At 35.6% G+C, this 18,015-nt stretch overlaps 2 protein-coding genes across 2 annotated transcripts in view; one reads left to right on the forward strand and one right to left on the reverse strand.

The window, feature by feature from the left end:
* Positions 1 to 18,015, forward strand: part of LOC112045731 (epidermal growth factor receptor) — a 176,565-nt gene that overhangs the window by 102,679 nt on the left and 55,871 nt on the right. The gene's annotated exons all lie outside the window — the stretch shown is intronic.
* On the reverse strand, positions 13,722 to 17,726 carry LOC112045738 (uncharacterized). The gene is made up of 6 exons (XM_024082042.2): positions 17,722 to 17,726; positions 16,854 to 16,924; positions 16,354 to 16,405; positions 15,074 to 15,127; positions 14,593 to 14,744; positions 13,722 to 14,181 (listed from the first exon to the last, which is right to left on the reverse strand). The coding sequence occupies exons 1-6, from the start codon at positions 17,724 to 17,726 to the stop codon at positions 14,156 to 14,158; spliced, it is 360 nt and encodes a 119-aa protein (XP_023937810.2). The 3' UTR covers positions 13,722 to 14,155.

Below are 18,015 nucleotides of genomic sequence, written 5' to 3' on the forward strand. Positions count from 1 at the left end.
AAGGTGTGCTATACAGCTATGCTGCGAAGATGTGAAATCTACGATACGAAAATATGTGACAGTTTCCACCAATACTAAGCTATGTAGATATGTGAGGAAGACGCGCTATGAAAATGCGCCGACGATAATTTACTGCGAAAGAAAGATGTGCAGTTCAAGCTAAGAGTATGCGATATATCGATAGCAGGCATCCATAGCACGCATCCATTCCTTATAAAAACACTAGCTGACGCCGCGTGGTTTCACCCGCGTGGTTCCCGTTCCTTAGCCTATAGCATTCCTCGATAAATGGGCTATCTAACACTGAAAGAATTTTTCAAATCGGACCAGTAGTTCCTGAGATTAGCGCGTTCAATCAAACAAACAAACTTTTCAGCTTTATAATATTAGTATATATATATCTTATTTGAATTCGTTTCCATCAGTGCTAAGCTATGTGCACCAATGAATATGATTGGTGTATATCAAACGCATCCATTGCAACGTAGCCTAGAACATCTCTGTTGGACAAGTACCTTTATTAAAAGCATGCTTGTCCGTGTAGTTTGACGGCCTCCGTGGCGTAGTGGTATGCGCGATGGATTTACAAAATAGAGGTCCTGGGTTCGATCCCCGGCTGGGCAGATTGAGATTTTCTTAATTGGTCCAGGTCTGGCTGGTGGGAGGCTTCGGCCGTGGCTAGTTACCACCCCACCGACAAAGACGTACCGCCAAGCGATTTAGCGTTCCGGTATCGTGTGTAGAAACCGAAAGGAGTGTGGATTTTTATCCTCCTCCTAACAAGTTAGCCCGCTTCCATCTTTACTGCATCATCTCTCGCAATCAGGTGAGATTGTAGTCAAGGTCTAACTTGTAAAGTATAAAAAAAAAATAGTTACAGGCACTTGAGGCTGACTGGCTTTTAAGCACTCAAGTAAGGTACGATTTGACTTTACAAACAATTCACTTAAATCTTATCTCCCACAAACTTCGCGTCAAAGGTGGGCTTGCATCACAAGCATGAGTTAAATAAATTAAAAATAGTGAAGCGATATAGTTCCCTTATCGTGCGTTGTCATACATTCTGGGTCTCTGGATAACGGAATTTTAAATAATTACTTCTGTCAGGCCAACAGGTCCAGCCCCTTTAGTCAAGTGGCACGACCATTCTCTTTCTACGATCGCAAACGCTTCGAAAACTAGAGAAATGTATGGGAATGACATTTGCTATCGACAGGTCACGTGATCAGAGCTGTCATGTCCCCTGTGTACAGGGGCTGGCCTCCTTTCTGGGAGAGGGGATATAAAGCTTAGACCCACCACGCTGCTTCAATGTGGGTTGGCGGGACTAGTTTGATAATGTTAAATAACGGTCACTATCGGCTGCTAATGCTACATGTACAAGGAAAAATGGACAAAGAGAGTAACTACCTGGTAAGGACCAACAAACAAAAGGAAAAGCTGCAGACCTAAAGAAAAATGTACTGTCGAAATAATTTGGTAACGTTTGAGACACGTGATATTTAATTTGGTAAACTATACATAATTGAAAAGTTCGAGCTGCATACCCTGGACCGGATTCAAACCTACGCTATCCGGAATCGGAGGCAGAAGTCTGGCTGGTGGGAGGCTTCGGCCGTGGCTACTTACCACTGGCAAAGATGTACTATCGGCAAAGAAATACCGATGTCGTGTAGAAACCGAAAGGGGTGTGGATTTTCATCCTCCTCCTAACAAGTTAGCTCGTTTCCATCTTAGATAGTATCATCACTTACCATCAAGTAAGATTGTAGTCAACTTCAACTTGTAAAGAGTAAAAAGAAATTAAAAACATTAAAGCGATACGTTTTCCTTATCGTTCGTTGACGTTTACAATCGTGTATGGAAACACTGAGGTGTTTGCAAACTGTTGTATCGTCAACACTCGTAACAGCTATTGAGGTTGTCTGATAAAATTAATTTTGTTTACCACCTCTGTGTTAAATAATAGGGTAGCTGACTCATATCAAATTTAATATAAACAATATTAATTACGCATAGTACATGGAATAGCGGTCCGAAATATATATATCAATTAATAAAAGTTAAGGATTTCTTTTAAAGATCAATTTAAAAATCAAGTAATTTTCCAAACGTAATAATTTTTTTTATTTTTTTGATTGTATAAGTACCGTAGGCTCCTTATGGGACCTCAGTGGCGACAACGGGAGGTTTGGGCGATCGCGGGCTTCTGCGCTCACCCAAATCCCCGTTTTTATTGTCGTTCTAATACGAGATGTCGTTCTACGCCAATGAACTATTTATGACCATTTAAAAAAAAGTGTCCACTAGTCTATTAATTTGATGTGATTGACCGAGTTACAACATGACTTTAAGACCTAATTACTGAGAAATCCAACGCCAACGCTTCTATGGCATAACCCAGAAAATGGCACCAGCTCAGCATAATGCTACGCTGCATACGTAGCATTACGTATGCATTTATACACTGCATAAGCAACGAAGTTATCGACGAACACACATGAAAAAATATATGCGGCCGAATTAAGAAATTCCCTCCTTTTTGAAGTCGTTTAAGAACATAAAATAAACGGCTATCACACCTTTGAATGTATTATGTAGTAAAACCAAATGCCAACAATCTGTAAACAAGTTTCCAATACAAAATAAGTAATTAGGTTATTAATCAACTTGTTTTTTTAAGATATCTCATTTTAATGTCATATTCATTCATGAGCTTAGAATATTTTCTAACTAGTTTGATTATTCTTCATTTCTACAGTTCTACTAACAACATTCGGTGCAGCTTAAATTTAAATTAAATTAAATTAATTTCCAAACCATAAATACGCAGTAGTTATATAATTATAGTGACAGGATTACTAAATATAAGAATAGGATAAAACAAAACAATGCGATATTACAAATTACATAGAATACAATCTTACAGTAATCTTAAATATTTTACAGTTTTCATTTATTTGTATATTTATTTTTAATTAAGTTACAGTACTATTACGTAAATTAAATGTAAAGGTACAGCTAAGCGACGAGATTACCTTATCAAGTGTATAATCCTTATCAAGTCTCAATAGCTTCAATAGCTAAACGGTAAGAGTTGTCGGACTCATCACCGATGTGTGGTGGTTCGATCTCCGCCTCGTTGGTCTATTGTCGTACCCACTCCTAATACAGTCTTTCCCGACTAGTTGACAACCATAGAACAGCGTTGTAAACCCACCACTGTGGTATTTGGTAGTCCATAGCAGTTCAAGTACCAAAATTGGGTGCAGTGATGATGATTGGCATAAACATACCTATATAGCAACGCGCATTCCCGTAATGAATTAATTTTTACTTTTTTGTTAGAAAGGAGTTACTTTATGGATTGACCCTTTCAGGAAAAAGGAAGGTACATAGAAAAACACACGGTCAAAGACGCGGTCGTCCGCTAGGTTAAATAGTAAGCAACTTTGGTTTATGTTGTCCTATGGTTAGGCTTTATTTCAATATGTATTTTGAAGACTAACGAATAAATCTATACTAATATTATAAAGCTGAGGAGTTTGTTTGTTTGTTTATTTTTTTCATTGAACGCGCTAATCTCAGGAACTACTGGTCTGATTTGAAAAAATCTTTCAGTGTTAGATAGCCCATTTATCGAGGAGGGCTATATTTTATCCCTGTATTCTTTCGCGAACGGGAACCACGCGGCGTCTACTAGTAAATAAATAATATTTAATTAAATAAAACTGAATTTTAATAATTCAGCTAATAGAAACAGTATACCTACTATAAAACTGCCAATAACAATAGTGCAATATTCCCAAGACATGAAATAAAAGGATTCAACTATTTCGATGAGGTGCGCGCTTTTCTCAGAATCTATATTAGTGCCTTCTTGGAGGCTGCGTCAAGTGAGAAAGAGACGCGTATATGGGACCTCTGAGAGAGCGAGCGAGATGGAATACTAGATTGCCTTCACGATCATCGTACGTATGTGCATTGGTGTTATTCAAACACGAACATGCCCGCTTGAGTGGCATTATTACCCGACTAAGAAAGGGGGTGATATTTTGTTGGTAATTCATACATGCAAAAATACACTGCCTACCCTACTCTCAGCTGCTTGTGTTTGTCTGTCTGTTCGTGATACATTGCATGGATTTTTATGCAGTTTTTACCAATCTATACTAATATTATAAGGCTGAAGAGTTTGATTGAACGCGCTAATCTCAGTAATTACTGGTCCGATTTGAAAAATTCTTTCAGTGTTAGATAGCCCATTTATCGAGGAAGGCTATAGGCTACATATTATCCCTGTATTTCTACGGAAATGGGAACCACGCGGGTAAAACCGCGCAGCGTCATAGTATATTATAATGTAGTAGTATATTATAATGTTTTTATAAAGAATATTTAAGTATAGTGCGACATAAAAGAGTGCATAAAAATGGAACTAATAAACTCGCTGTGTGGCAAAACCACATTTATGTCACCAATGTGATAATCATAAAGAACTGTCACTTTACGGCAACCAATAATTACTGATTCAGGATTTTAAAATCATAGTGGACATTAAATTATGTATCAGACGAATTAAAAATATAATCTTATTTAAAATAATAACATAAAATTACCTAAGTAAAAGAACAAAATGTCAATTATAACAAGTATTAAGCAGTCATGATAGCCCAGTGAATATGACCTCTGCCTCCGATTGCGGAGGGTGTGGGTTCGAATCCGTTCCGGGCCATGCATCTCCAACTTAGCAATTGTGTGTATAAGTGACTACAGCGCCCTCATTTATTTTCATCACTTTTGTATCGCACTATAGATAATAATTTGTCACATATTTGCGTACATTTTTTACACACATTTTAGTACATTACATTTATACACATTGAAATATTGGAAATGTCGGAAATAATCTGCTTGATTTTGTTTGTGTGAAAACATTTATCGAAAACACTGTCTAATATCTAGGAGATGTTGTTTATATGTTACAAAAACAAACATTGTACACAATATTCCTCTTATAATAAATTTTCAAAATTCCACGAAACTTTATTTAAATTTTTAGAATAACTATACCCATTTTATGTTTAAATTATGGTCGAAAACGAAGGAAAATTACATATATTTTGTCGGGGCAAAAATGCGGGCGTTTGCTTGTTTAGTATGAGTAGATGTTTTCTTTTCCCGAATTTTGAATCTAATGCATCGTCACTTATCATCAGGTATTATCGCATTCAAGCATTATCCTTGTCGCCAGATAAAAAGACCTACCAATCTAGTCAGGTTTTTTATTGAAATTTATGCTGTTTTGGGGTTCCGTACTCGAAAATTAAATACAAAATCCATTGCACATCACTGTGTTGTCTGTATATCTATTAAAATTTACTCGTAAAAACGTTTTTCTGAGAAACGTGTGGACGTGTGTGTCAAAATCAGCGGCATTATAAATTTTGAAAAACGTTTTGACTTTTTCCCGCGCTTACCGGATTTTTGACCGCCCTAGCGCAGGATATTGTGTTATCGCAGTCCGCGTGGTGACATAGGGCCAACCTTAGGCCGAAAAGCCCCGAAAAGGGCTGGAAGAATATGACCGGGGGAACAAGAACCTTCGCGATTTACCCGGGCTGTGAAGCTTAGCCTCGAGGCCCGTATTACCCGTATTACCTGTACCTGTACCCGTATTTGTATCTGACAGGAGATGACCTGGCTCCTTGGTTTACTCAGTGAATTGTTTGTGGCTTCAAATCGTCATTTGACAATCTTAACTCCCTCCATTGATAAATACAGTAGGCAATTGTCAAGATTGGTCAATTTTGGATTTATTTAGGGAGTATCAGGATTCAAAAGCCATGAAAGAGACATATGAAATCATATTCCCAGAATACATTTAGTTTTGTGCGAAGTGTTTTCCAAAAACCTTCAAAATTTTAGCTTTAGCAGTGTTTTTCAAAGATACTTTTATAAATTCCAATATACGCTCAAATATATACAGAACCCTCAGTGCGTGAGACTGACTCGCATTTGTCACATTTTTTCTATTATTATAACCGTTTATTTCAAATGCAAACTGCGACGTAAAGGATTTTATGTACCTACTTATTATATTAATTAGTTTGAACGGTTGAGTAGATTTTTTGTCTTGCTGTCGACTTATGTAATCGGCGCCAGCCATAAGATTAATTATCTTATTTTAACGTATAAATCTATACTAAAAGAAGTAAAGTTTGTGTGTTTGTAAGGTTGTAGGTGGTAGTCTATATCTATATTATACTAGCGGACGCCCGCGACATCATCCGCCCTTAGACCTCCTTAATCCAACCCTCTCACAAAATCCGTTGGTATCGACAGGTCACGTGATCAAGATCTGTCATTCCCATACATTTTACTAGTTTTCGAAGCGTTAGCAATTGTAGAAAGAGAATCGACGTGCCACTTGGCTAGGGGGGCCGTTGTTCTTGTATATCTACTACTAAAATTGGTTTAACACCAAACAAATATTAATTATCAGTACGGATTTACAGGCAAAAATAAAAGAAAGATACCTTATATCATGCGTCATTAAGTTTAAAATTCCTTAACATTTTACCACTCAAAAGCTGTTGTTGGCACGCGTCGATTGCACTTGCAAGTTGCAACACATGTAGTCCCAGAGCCAAACGTAAGAACTCTTTAACGGACGGTAAATTTATGTTTCTATTGGAATCTTTGACGAATAGTTATCGGCATATACTCAATACATATAAATACGCCCGCGACTTCGTCCGCGTGTACTTCAGTTTTTCACAAATCCCGCGGGAACCATAGATTTGTCTCGGGATGAAAAGTAGCCTATGCGTTAATCCAGAGTAAAATCTATTTCCATTCCAAATTTCAGCCAAATCGCTTCAGTAGCCGCAGCGTAAAGAAGTCACAAACATACTTATACACTTTCACACTTACACACAAACTTTCGCCTTTATAATATTAGTGTGAAAAGTGAAAAGTCTGTGTGTGATTTCAAAATACCTCGAGTTTTTCAAGTGCTTCCTATTATATCTATATAGCTTTGTTTTATTTATTAAAATTTTATGAAGAACCGTGATATCCCAGTGGATATGACCTTCCAATTGCGGAGGGTATGGGTTCGAATCCGGTCCGTGGCATGCACCTCCAACTTTTCACTTGTGTGCATTTTAAAAAATATGACGTGTCTCAAACGATGAAGTAAAAACATAGTGAGGAAACCTGCATACAAAAAGATTTTTTTTTAATTTTCTGCGTATGTGAAGTCTGCCAATCCGCATTGGGCCAGCATGGTGGACTATTAGCCTAACATACAGCCAGATACCGGCTGGTGATGTTGATGATTCTCACTGGAAGAGAAACTACGCGAGTGTAACCGCGGGGCATCGGTTACACTCGCGTAGTTCCTCTTCCAGTGAGAATCATCAACACTAATCTGTCTACTGTTCTATATAAAAAAACAAGCATCATATATGATACAAGAGTTAGCTAAGTAGCCTTCCTTTAAAGAAGATCCATATGTATTACATTTTGTTTTTGTATTAAATAGATATATTTAAAGTTGCGTCACGTAGCGATGTTACAGCGAATTCGGCAATTTATATAGCTACATGCTTAGATTGGGTCTTGTTTATTGTTTTGTAAATTAATGGATTTTATTCACGTCGTTATTTGTATTGTCTACGTACGTCATCAACCCATATTCGGCTCACTGCTGAGCTCGAGTCTCCTCTCAGAATGAGAGGGGTTAGGCCAATAGTCCACCACGCTGGCCCAATGCGGATTGGCAGACTTCACACACGCAGAGAATTAAGATAATTCTCTGGTATGCAGGTTTCCTCACGATGTTTTCCTTCACCGATTGAGACACGTGATATTTAATTTCTTAAAAATGCACACAACTGAAAAGTTGGAGGTGCATGCCCCGACCGGATTCGAACCCACACCCTCCGGAATCAGAGGCAGAGGTCATATCCACTGGGCTATCACGGCTCATATTTGTATTGTCTGGTCATTTTAAAAATAAAATATCTTCAAATTCCGTTTATATACTGAGAACAATATATCAATAAAATATAGAATTTAATCATTAACATTTATTATAGCATGCAATAGATGTATGAAACAATTTAGGCCACGTGAAAAAAGTTTTAAAATATCCGTAAGTATACGTAAGTCTACCTTAATATTATAAAAAGGAAAGATTTGTATTTTTGTATTTAATTTATACGTTAAACTACTAGAAAAAATCCACTTATAGAAAGCTACATTATCAGAGAGTAGCATGGGTTACAAATTATCACCATATTTCCACGGGAATGGGAGCTACGTGGGTGAAACCGCGAGTTTCTGCTAGTACCTATTAAATAAAGTGTCACACATAAAACCAATTTTGAATATTTGTATTCAGGCGTCGTAGCATGTATAAACGCAGGATTGCGTCATCGAAGTACTATGCATCTATTAAGCAATAAATTGGTAAATTATTCTTTAAGTTACTTTTATTAACTCTAAAATCTTTCGTCAGACAATTTGATTTTAGAGTTGATAAAATTAATTCCAGTTCAATCTATGATTACTTTAAAAACAATAAAAATAATTTTAGGACTTTAGATTTACTCCGAGTAAATACACAACACCCTTTCAAGTATAAAATTATAAACACTATATATGTGTTTATAAGGTGTGTGTTTTTGAACACCAAACTCTTACAGTGGGCTCTCTGTACACTCATTTACTTACGTTGTAACGCCTTTTCCCGAACAGTACAATGAAAGCATTTTAACAAAATTTCACTTTACGCTATTGACGATAAAGTTGGTTTTAGATTATCTTCAAATTTTGAGAGGATCACCCAACATTAACGAACGCAGCAGAATGGTATTATGCAATTTAGTTTCAACACGTCCAAGTTGAAAGGTCTTTAAATGCGACTGTGTTGAATGTGTTTAATAGATTTTTTTTGTGGCCGGGTTATATGACTTTGCGAAGGCGATGTAGGTGGATTTTTATAGGCTTTAGGAGGCGCGTGGGGCGAGCTTCATGCAACAGTGTCAAAAGGCCGATTAGCTACACACAAAGATAGAATTTATTCAGTAAGCTGACTTCTACTTAGATAAATCAAGTATAAATTAAATACAAAAAAATATGACTTTACATGTAGGTATAACACCAAATCAGAAAACTGATAAGTATTGTCCAATCCACATATTCGAGACTAGCAGTCGCCCGCCACTTCGTCCGCGAGAAACCCTACTACTACCCTACCCTACTCCCACTCTACAGCTACCACTATACAGGGGATGTTTTGGTCTTTATTATCAACCTATAAAAATAAATATCAAATCAATTGACAAAATGACATTCACCTACTGCGTGATATCTACCAGTAAACACCGGATGACATAGAATCTCAATTTCATATATGTCAACCAGAATACGTCAAAGATTGTGAATAAGCCTACTGAATTATGAAGATATAATGATTCGTCATTTCTAAGCCGGCGACAGTCAAGACAGTTGTTCCACCGTCAGTCAAGACAGTCGTTCCAACTGACGACAGTACCACCTCTCCTTTCGATCACGTGTAATCGCACCTAAGCTAACTAGTAAAAAAATATTTGCGACCTGCGTTTTCGTCACAGTAGACGCAAAACTGACAAAATACAAAAATAATAGTCTAGAATATTTGGTCTAGTCTACTTTCAAATGTAAACTTTAATATCTCAAAACTTTTGTTACCTTAGCCAACTTGAAAATAAAAAACGAATTGGATTTGATTATTATATTGAATGTATAGAACTACACTTTTAAGGCCGTGACTCGAAGTTCAACAAAGAATTTTTGTTTGTTTTTGTCCATTGTTAAACTTTGGGCACGCTCAGTTGGTTCGTCGCATCGCGGTGTTGTAATAGCACGTGCGGCCCACGTGGCACTTTCTTTTAGAAACTCTCAAATCGACCCCCCTCTGACCTCTGAGGGTCGGCCCACTAGAATCTTCTAGGGCCCGCGATCACCTGAAGGGATTAAACGGCATTTTTTGCTCTATAGTCTATTAAATACAATTTTATAAGCCAAAAAAAAAAGAATGTACGCCATATTTTTTAAATATAACCAGTATTCATTTTGCCCTCCAACTAGCCGGGAAAGAATCTTAGATACAACAATAGTCTATCGGGCGGGAATCTTACCACCATCTCTCGGTGATGATTCCGACCCGATCACCTAAAAAATTAAGCGGCGTTAGATCTATCAAATATAATTTTATCAGCTTTTTTGAATAGTAACTACACGTCCAGCTGGCCTATACACTATTTTGGATTTTATTATCAACCTATTGAAGTGTACAACAAGTTAATTGATTTATGTAATTACTAGCGGACGCCCGCTTTAGTTGTTCACAAATCCCTCGGAAACCATGGATTTTTCCAGGTTGAAAAGTGCCTATGTGTTAATTCAGAGTAAAATCTATTTCTATTTCAAATTTCAGCCAAATTGGTTCAAAAGTTGCGGCGTTAAAGATTAAAAAACATACAAACAAACATATAATATTAGTAGGATTTTTAAAAAATGGTAAGCTTTTTATTATGTAATTATTTTCATAACTTTTTTATTTAATTAAATTCTTTCTTCATTAAAAAAGCTATATGATGAATTGTTCACCAAGTAACATAGGGTATATTTCACCCCATATTCCCAGGGAATGAGAACTACGCGAGTAAAACCGCGGTGCATCTGTTAGTTCGTATTTTTTCTTATTCTCAGCTCGTAGTATATGCTCAGGCTCAGAGCCTGGTCAGAACGTGTATGGACTGAGCATGAAATCGGAGAACGAATGAATGCTGTAAATCAACTCAACTCAACGGTCGTGGTATTTTTTACTGTCTCGCCACTAGAGTGAACATATTGTATTGCCGCTACTGAGGACAAAACAAGGACTGATCAATTAAAACTCCAAAATATACATACGATCGGTAAAAGACAATGAGGATGACTAGATTTGAATATATTGATTTTTATTAGACAATCGGGTAAATAAGATCAATTTTCTGTATGTTTGCAAAATAATTAAGATTATAAAATTTCAAAACCTATTAAAAAACTTTTATCGCAATTAGATGAAAATTCATATAGTTTTAGCTTCCATAAATTACACAACAGTCGTCATCAACCCATATTCGGCTCACTGCTGAGCTCGAGTCTCCTCTCAGAATAAGAGGGGTTAGGCCAATAGTCTACCACGCTGGTCCAATGCGGATTGGTAGACTTCACACACGCAGAGAATTAAGATAATTCTCTGGTATGCAGGTTTCCTCACGATGTTTTCCTTCACCGATTGAGACACATGATATTTAATTTCTTAAAATGCACACAACTGAAAAGTTGGAGGTGCATGCCCCGGACCGGATTCGAACCCACACCCTCCAGAATCGGAGGCAGAGGTCATATCCACTGGGCTATCACGGCTCTGTATTATAATACACAACAGTATTATATAGTATTATTATAATTATGCTGTTTGTTTTACTACCCACTAATGATTTTTTATTTTTTGTTTTTCTCTGTTTGTTTGTAGCTTATATTGTGTAAGTAATTATAATAGGCCAGTGCACAGTAAAATCAACTGTGGTTTGTATTGGTTGCCTTTAATATGTATTTTGTAAAAAAAAAAAAAATTAAATGACTTAAACCTCGGCTAATATATAGTTATTGCCAAAAGTGTGTACAAATAATCCAGGTTACATCAAATGCATAGTTTTTTTTAAAAATCAATACTTGTTTGTGTGTAAGTAAAAATAACTGGACTGACTTTTTATAATCATTCATTTCAGATGTGTCTACTTGTCGTTTGGCTTCGGAAAGAATAAATTATGTACGGGAAGACACATTCCGAAAATAATGAAACACTTGGTCACCAGAGTGGTACTCGCGTTATAGTGCTCTTAACGTTTATCTAAAAGCTTCGGCACGACCATCTTATTTGTAACTTCACTTCGAAAGTCGGGAACGGTGCGTTAGAGTGTTTAACCTTAAGATACCTGGCATGTTTATCACCTGTTTAAGGAATAATATAACAATACGATTTAAGAATACATTCAATAGAGTTTAATCTATCTTTCGGAACTCTGTATCTTTTCTATTTCTTTAGTGGAGAGCGTCAACCAAATCAAGAGAAGCGCTGACATTTGAAGCAGGACGTGTCTGTGTCGTGGAGAACTTCTTAAAAATATAATGTACCCAAATGGTAATGAAGCCTTAATAGATCCAAAGTGACATGGCTGGACGCAACACCGAGAGGTCGTGAGTTCGAACCCTCACTTTTACTTTGACTCCATCGACTGTTAACGGGGTAGATCGCAGTCAAGCGATCTAGGTAGGTACCTACTCAGGTGACTTTCGAAAAAAGGTGAACTGAAGTCTCTGGACTGAAAGTAAAGGGTTCGATTAATACCTCGTCGACTATTGACCATGATAGCCCAGTGGATATGACCTCTGCCTCCGATTCCGGAGGGTGTGGGTTTGAATCCGGTCTGGGGCATGCACCTCCAACTTTTCAGTTGTGTGCATTTTAAGAAATTAAATATCACGTGTATCAAACGGAGAAGGAAAAACATTTTTAGGAAACCTGCATGTCAGAGAATTTTCTTAACTCTCTGCGTGTGTGAAGTCTGCCAATGCGCATCGGCCAGCGTGGCGGACTATTGGCCAAAGCCCTAACCCCTCTCATTCCGAGAGAAGACTCGAGCTCAGGAGTGAGCCGAATACGGGTAGTTAATGATGATGACTATTGTATGAAGTGTAGAAAATAAAAAATCAGATTAATCTGCAAACAGTTTATTAACGCTGTGAAAAATTAGAGAGCATCAAGCGGTGTTTCCAAACACCAAAAAAGACTTTCGGCCTAAAATAAGTATTACAAAAATTAACCTAACTAAATTTTTCAGGCAAAACAGTAAACCGTTATTATCTCGAAGAAATACGAACTATAAAAATAACAAAAAGTAAATTTAAAACTACTATAATCTGAGCAAATACATCTTTTTCAGATCTATAAAAACACAAAAATATAAGCTGTAAAAAAATAAGTGTACTTAAAAAATACTATGTACCAAAAAATCTACTACTACTACTGTCTATTTTCTCCCGTTATCGATCGAAACATTCTATGTGTTTCGTAGCATCCAAATGAACCAACAATCAATATCATTACACCATGGATATGAAAATAATCAATCATCATCAATGAAAAAGTGAACACAAGTTTTATCGCAATCTTTCATTCACCAAATGAATACGTAACAGAAATGTTTATCTATAATTATCAGGAAAAGTGACCTTCACCCTTATATAAAAAAATAATAAAAAACTATTTGATTAAAACATCTTGATATAGCTATACCTAATAAATTTATAACCAACGATATTATAATTATCGTTGTTCATAAAATAAATGAAAAGTGTAGCTGGTTGACGAATTGCATTACAAAAAGCACTTACGGTCTAAAATAAGTAAAACAAAAGATAACCTAATTAAATTTTTCAGACAAAAAAAGTAATCCGTTGCAATTTCTAAGAGATGCGAGCGAACTACAAATATAACATAAAGTAAACTTAAAACTACTATAATCTAAAACTACGACTGATGGGCAAACACATCTTTATCGCAGAACTATATAAAATAAAACAGTAATATGGGTAATGTGTAACATAACGAAAACCACCAAGTCACAGGAATATCATCTATACTTATCAGTCCAAGCTTGTAGTATAATGCTTAACCAAAAATTTCAAGTAAGAGCTATTTTACTGTACCTTTTTTTTATTTATTAATATTTATTGTTGCACTGAACCACTTGATGTTTTTTACTGAACCCTGATATCTTTTTTTTATAAACCTAAACTAAGCTATAGTATATGCTTAACCATAAATTTAAATGAAGAGCTATTTTACTGTATTTTTTTTTATATTTTTTTATTTTTATAAATTTTTTTTTGATGTTTTATTTTGTTTTTACCCTAACCCTTTTACCATCTTTTTTTATAAATAAAGAAATATATACCTAATTAATATACTTCTTAACGTACGTTAAACTTTTTTTTTACATGTTATGTTATGACTAATAGACAGATATATTGAAAATCTTAATATTATCCATCATTTTCTGGGTGTTGTGTATCCATCTGGAACAATAAATATAAAATATTTAAAAGGGGTTGGATCTTAGACGACCTCCGTGGCGTACTGGTATGCGCGGTGGATTTACAAGACGGAGGTGCTGGGTTCGATCCCCGGCTGGGCCGATTGAGATTTTCTTAATTGGTCCAGGTCTGGCTGGTGGAAGGCTTCGGCCGTGGCTAGTTACCACCCTACCGACAAAGACGTACCGCCAAGCGATATAGCGTTCCGGTACGATGTCGTGTAGAAACCGAAAAGGGGTGTTGATTTTCATCCTCCTCCTAACAAGTTAGCCCGCTTCCATCTTAGACTGCATCATCACTACCCATCAGGTGAGATTGTAGTCAAGGGCTAACTTGTAAAGAACTGTTGTAAGACAGACATTGTACTCACAAACAGTGAAGTGAAACACTCACCTGAGCACAACTCCCGCGCGCACTCTGCACGCCGCTCGCGAGGAGCGGCGCCAGCGGCGGCTGATAGCGCTGCCGGTGCGGCCGGTCGGCGTGGCGACGCTACGCCGGCGGCCAGGGCGGCAGGCGGCGGCAAACACATCGCGTGCGCTGGCCTGCAACAACACCATTGTGTGTTAGGCATCGACTGTGGGATCTTACCATCCTGCCGTCTTTGGCGGTAGGATGGTAAGACAAGCTATCACAAGCTGTGGCTCAGTGTCCACAAACGCCGCCACTTAAAGCTAGAAGCGGCGTTTTGTTGTGTGTGTTAATATTAGGGGACTTTGTTTGCAGTAAGTAAAGTTTGTTTCATTAGAATCGGAAAAAAGAAAAAAAATTGCAAAAAAACTAAATCATATCAACAGCGTCCGTTAAGAAAAGTATTAACTATTATAAATGAGATAACATATATAGAGACGTAATAATTAGCAAAAAAACTTACTCTAAACTAAGTTGCAATGCAGCAGTGTTCACAAGACGCGGGGGCGATAGTTCACTAAAAAAGAAAAAAAAATTAATTTTAAAAACAAATCAAAACCTAAAAAAGCTAAAGTAGTGACGAAACCGAGGAACAATAAACAAAACAAATAATATCTCAATAGGTTGAAATTCACAATTCAAAAAATATTAATATTTACGTTAATATAATATATTAAAAAAATCTTGAATTACTTTGTATGAAAACATAAAAAAAAATTTAATTTGTTGAAAAAAAACTAGTTAAGTGAAGTTTGGCTCCTTTAAATGTTTTGTCAACATCTTGAACTTATGGGAAACACTCCCGCGAGCAGCCTGTATATATATATGGAAAACTTATTACTTTCTTGTGTAAAAATGCAAAAAAATCTAATCTGGATCATTACAAATGACAAAAAAACGACAAGTTCAAATAAGCATCTATTAAAATTAACAATAATGTGACTTCAAATAGTGCATGTAAAATAAATAAAATCTATAAAATGTTATTACCAATTCTAAATGTACGTTTTAACCGAATTAATACAATTTTACCTTACTTATTAAAATGCAATATAATTGCTAACTTCTACTAAAAGTAAAAAACACGTCGCTTACACATTTTACAAAATGGAGGAATGATTCGATTCCAAACGCGAACAATAAATTAAAAATAAAAATGTTTAAAGTACTCGTGGCTTTTTTATTTTATAAAATTAAATCTATACTAAATTTATTACCGATTTAAAATGTACGTTTCAACAGAATTAATTGAATTTTTTATCACTTAAATAATACAACAAAATGGCGGCATGATTCAAGCGTAAACGCGAACAATAAATAAAAAAAAATGTTTTGAAGTACTCCTTTTCATAGGCTTTCTTTTTCATTTTATAAAATAAAATTATTGTCGATTTAAAATGTACGCTTTACCGAGTTAATTAAAGTTTATATTACGTAGATAATAAATAATTGATGACTTCTACTGAAAGTTAAAAAAAACACGTGGCACACACACTTTACAAAATGGTGAAATGATTCAAGTGCCATCGCGAACAATAAATAAAATAAAATGCACGACAAATATCATTAATTACTTAGTAGTAATTAGTAATTAATTAATTAGTAGTAATTTAGAAGCACTAATTGAAATGGAATAGTAGAAACAAATGAAACAGTAAAAACTAAAAAAAACACGTGGCTAGTTGAGGTTAAGACAAAATGGCGGAGAGGTGAACAGTAGCTGAAATGTTAAGAGAAACTTACCCCCCGCGTCCAACTGCAAACTGCGCCGAGAGCCGCTTTCCGCCAGTCGAACCTGTGGAGTTCAAATGTTTAATATACCACACAAAAAACCCAAAAAGAAATTATAAGCTTGCGTTCTAACAAGAAAAAAAAAATAAGTTAATTTAAATTTAGGATCGTCAAAAAAAATCGTAAAAATTCATGGTTTAAACGAGTTTACTGAATTTGAAGCAAAATATCTGTAAAAATCTACTAAATTCAATTAAGACACGTGGGCACATAAACACTTTTAGAAAATGGCGGATAGATTTCAGTTCAAACGCGTACGAATGATCTAGAGAATTATGTTAAATATTAAAGAAAAGAAATAACAAGTATAAACCGCATTAAAAGTAATGTAAAACCGATAAAACATACTCAAAGAAATAGAAACAACTAAAAATTGAAACACGTGTTTAGTGGAGACTGGTGTTTGAAGACAAAATGGCGGAGAGAGGCTAAGTGTAATGAGAGGAACTTACCCTTACAACGGTCGCAGACGTAGAATGCGCCGAGCGCGCCCCCTCCGCGATTTTTATACCAAGAGATAGGTCTGTGTTAGACAAAAACGAGGTAACTGATTTAAAATAAAAAGTAATTTGTGAAACGACATACGAGTATGACAACAGTTTTTTAAACTTAATTGTAATTAATTTATTATAGAACTAACAGACGTCCCGCGATTTCACCCGCGTAGTTCCCGTGGGAAAATATAGCTTATAAATAAAAGGGATAAAATAAGGGATATAAGTTTAACCCCTTATTGAATGAATTATGAAGGAAATAGAAATTTAATGTTTTCTGATGATCTTGTATAATTAAAAAAAAAATAAACATCTAAGTCTAAAGAATAGAAAGGGGCTTTTTGTTTAAAATTGAAAATCAGTCAATTTTGAAGTTATTATTTTAAAATTTAACTTTAAATATTATCCCCGTATTATTAAGGGAACGGGAACCACGCGAGTGAAACCGCGCACCGTCAGCTAGTAAATAAATAAATAAATACAAATCACTTATAATATTCAATAAACCGTAGCAATAAAGTATATAGCACATAACCCTTTTAAGTATTACTCTTTTTAAATATTATTCACCTTTTAAATATGACCACTATTCCCTCTCCCTTCAATTGTAAATGTTATTGTCCTTATACATACATTCGGTTCGTATTGATAATAACATATAATTTTTTAATCGGTTAAAAAGTCCAACGTGCGGGAATCGAACCCATGACCATCCTTTTTAACCGTAGTTCAGTCTATCGAGGCTATAACCACTATTTAATTCTTATTTACACACTGTTGTGATTAATTTAAAGTTAATAAATAATTGTTCATCAATGCCACTTACCTCATTTTCGCTTTAAAGCGATTGTTTTGATCTTCACCAAATGTACGTCGACGCGAAATTTTAGAAAACTACCCGCATTTCATGCTTCTTTTTAAAATAATAATTCATTTCCAATGCTCGTATATATGTGTAAACGAGTTTCTGGCATTTCAAAACTTAAGCTTAGACCTTAAAAATATTTTACTTATTAGGGAAATCACTAATTCATCACAAACAAGGACACGGACATCAGTTACAACTGTAAAGATATGTCAAATTACCCACAATATATTTAAAATGTATCTTAGACGATCT

The sequence above is a fragment of the Bicyclus anynana genome, chromosome Z (genome assembly GCF_947172395.1).
Source record: "Bicyclus anynana chromosome Z, ilBicAnyn1.1, whole genome shotgun sequence".
NCBI lineage: Eukaryota > Metazoa > Arthropoda > Insecta > Lepidoptera > Nymphalidae > Bicyclus > Bicyclus anynana.

Excerpts from the sequence above, each read along its gene's own strand:
- LOC112045738 (XM_024082042.2), bottom strand. Across the intron at positions 15,128-16,353 it reads TTTGCAGTTGGACGCGGGGG|TGAACTATCGCCCCCGCGTC; the intron begins GTAAGTTTCTCT and ends TTTCTTTTTTAG. Across the intron at positions 14,745-15,073 it reads GCATTGCAACTTAGTTTAGA|GCCAGCGCACGCGATGTGTT; the intron begins GTAAGTTTTTTT and ends GTGTTGTTGCAG.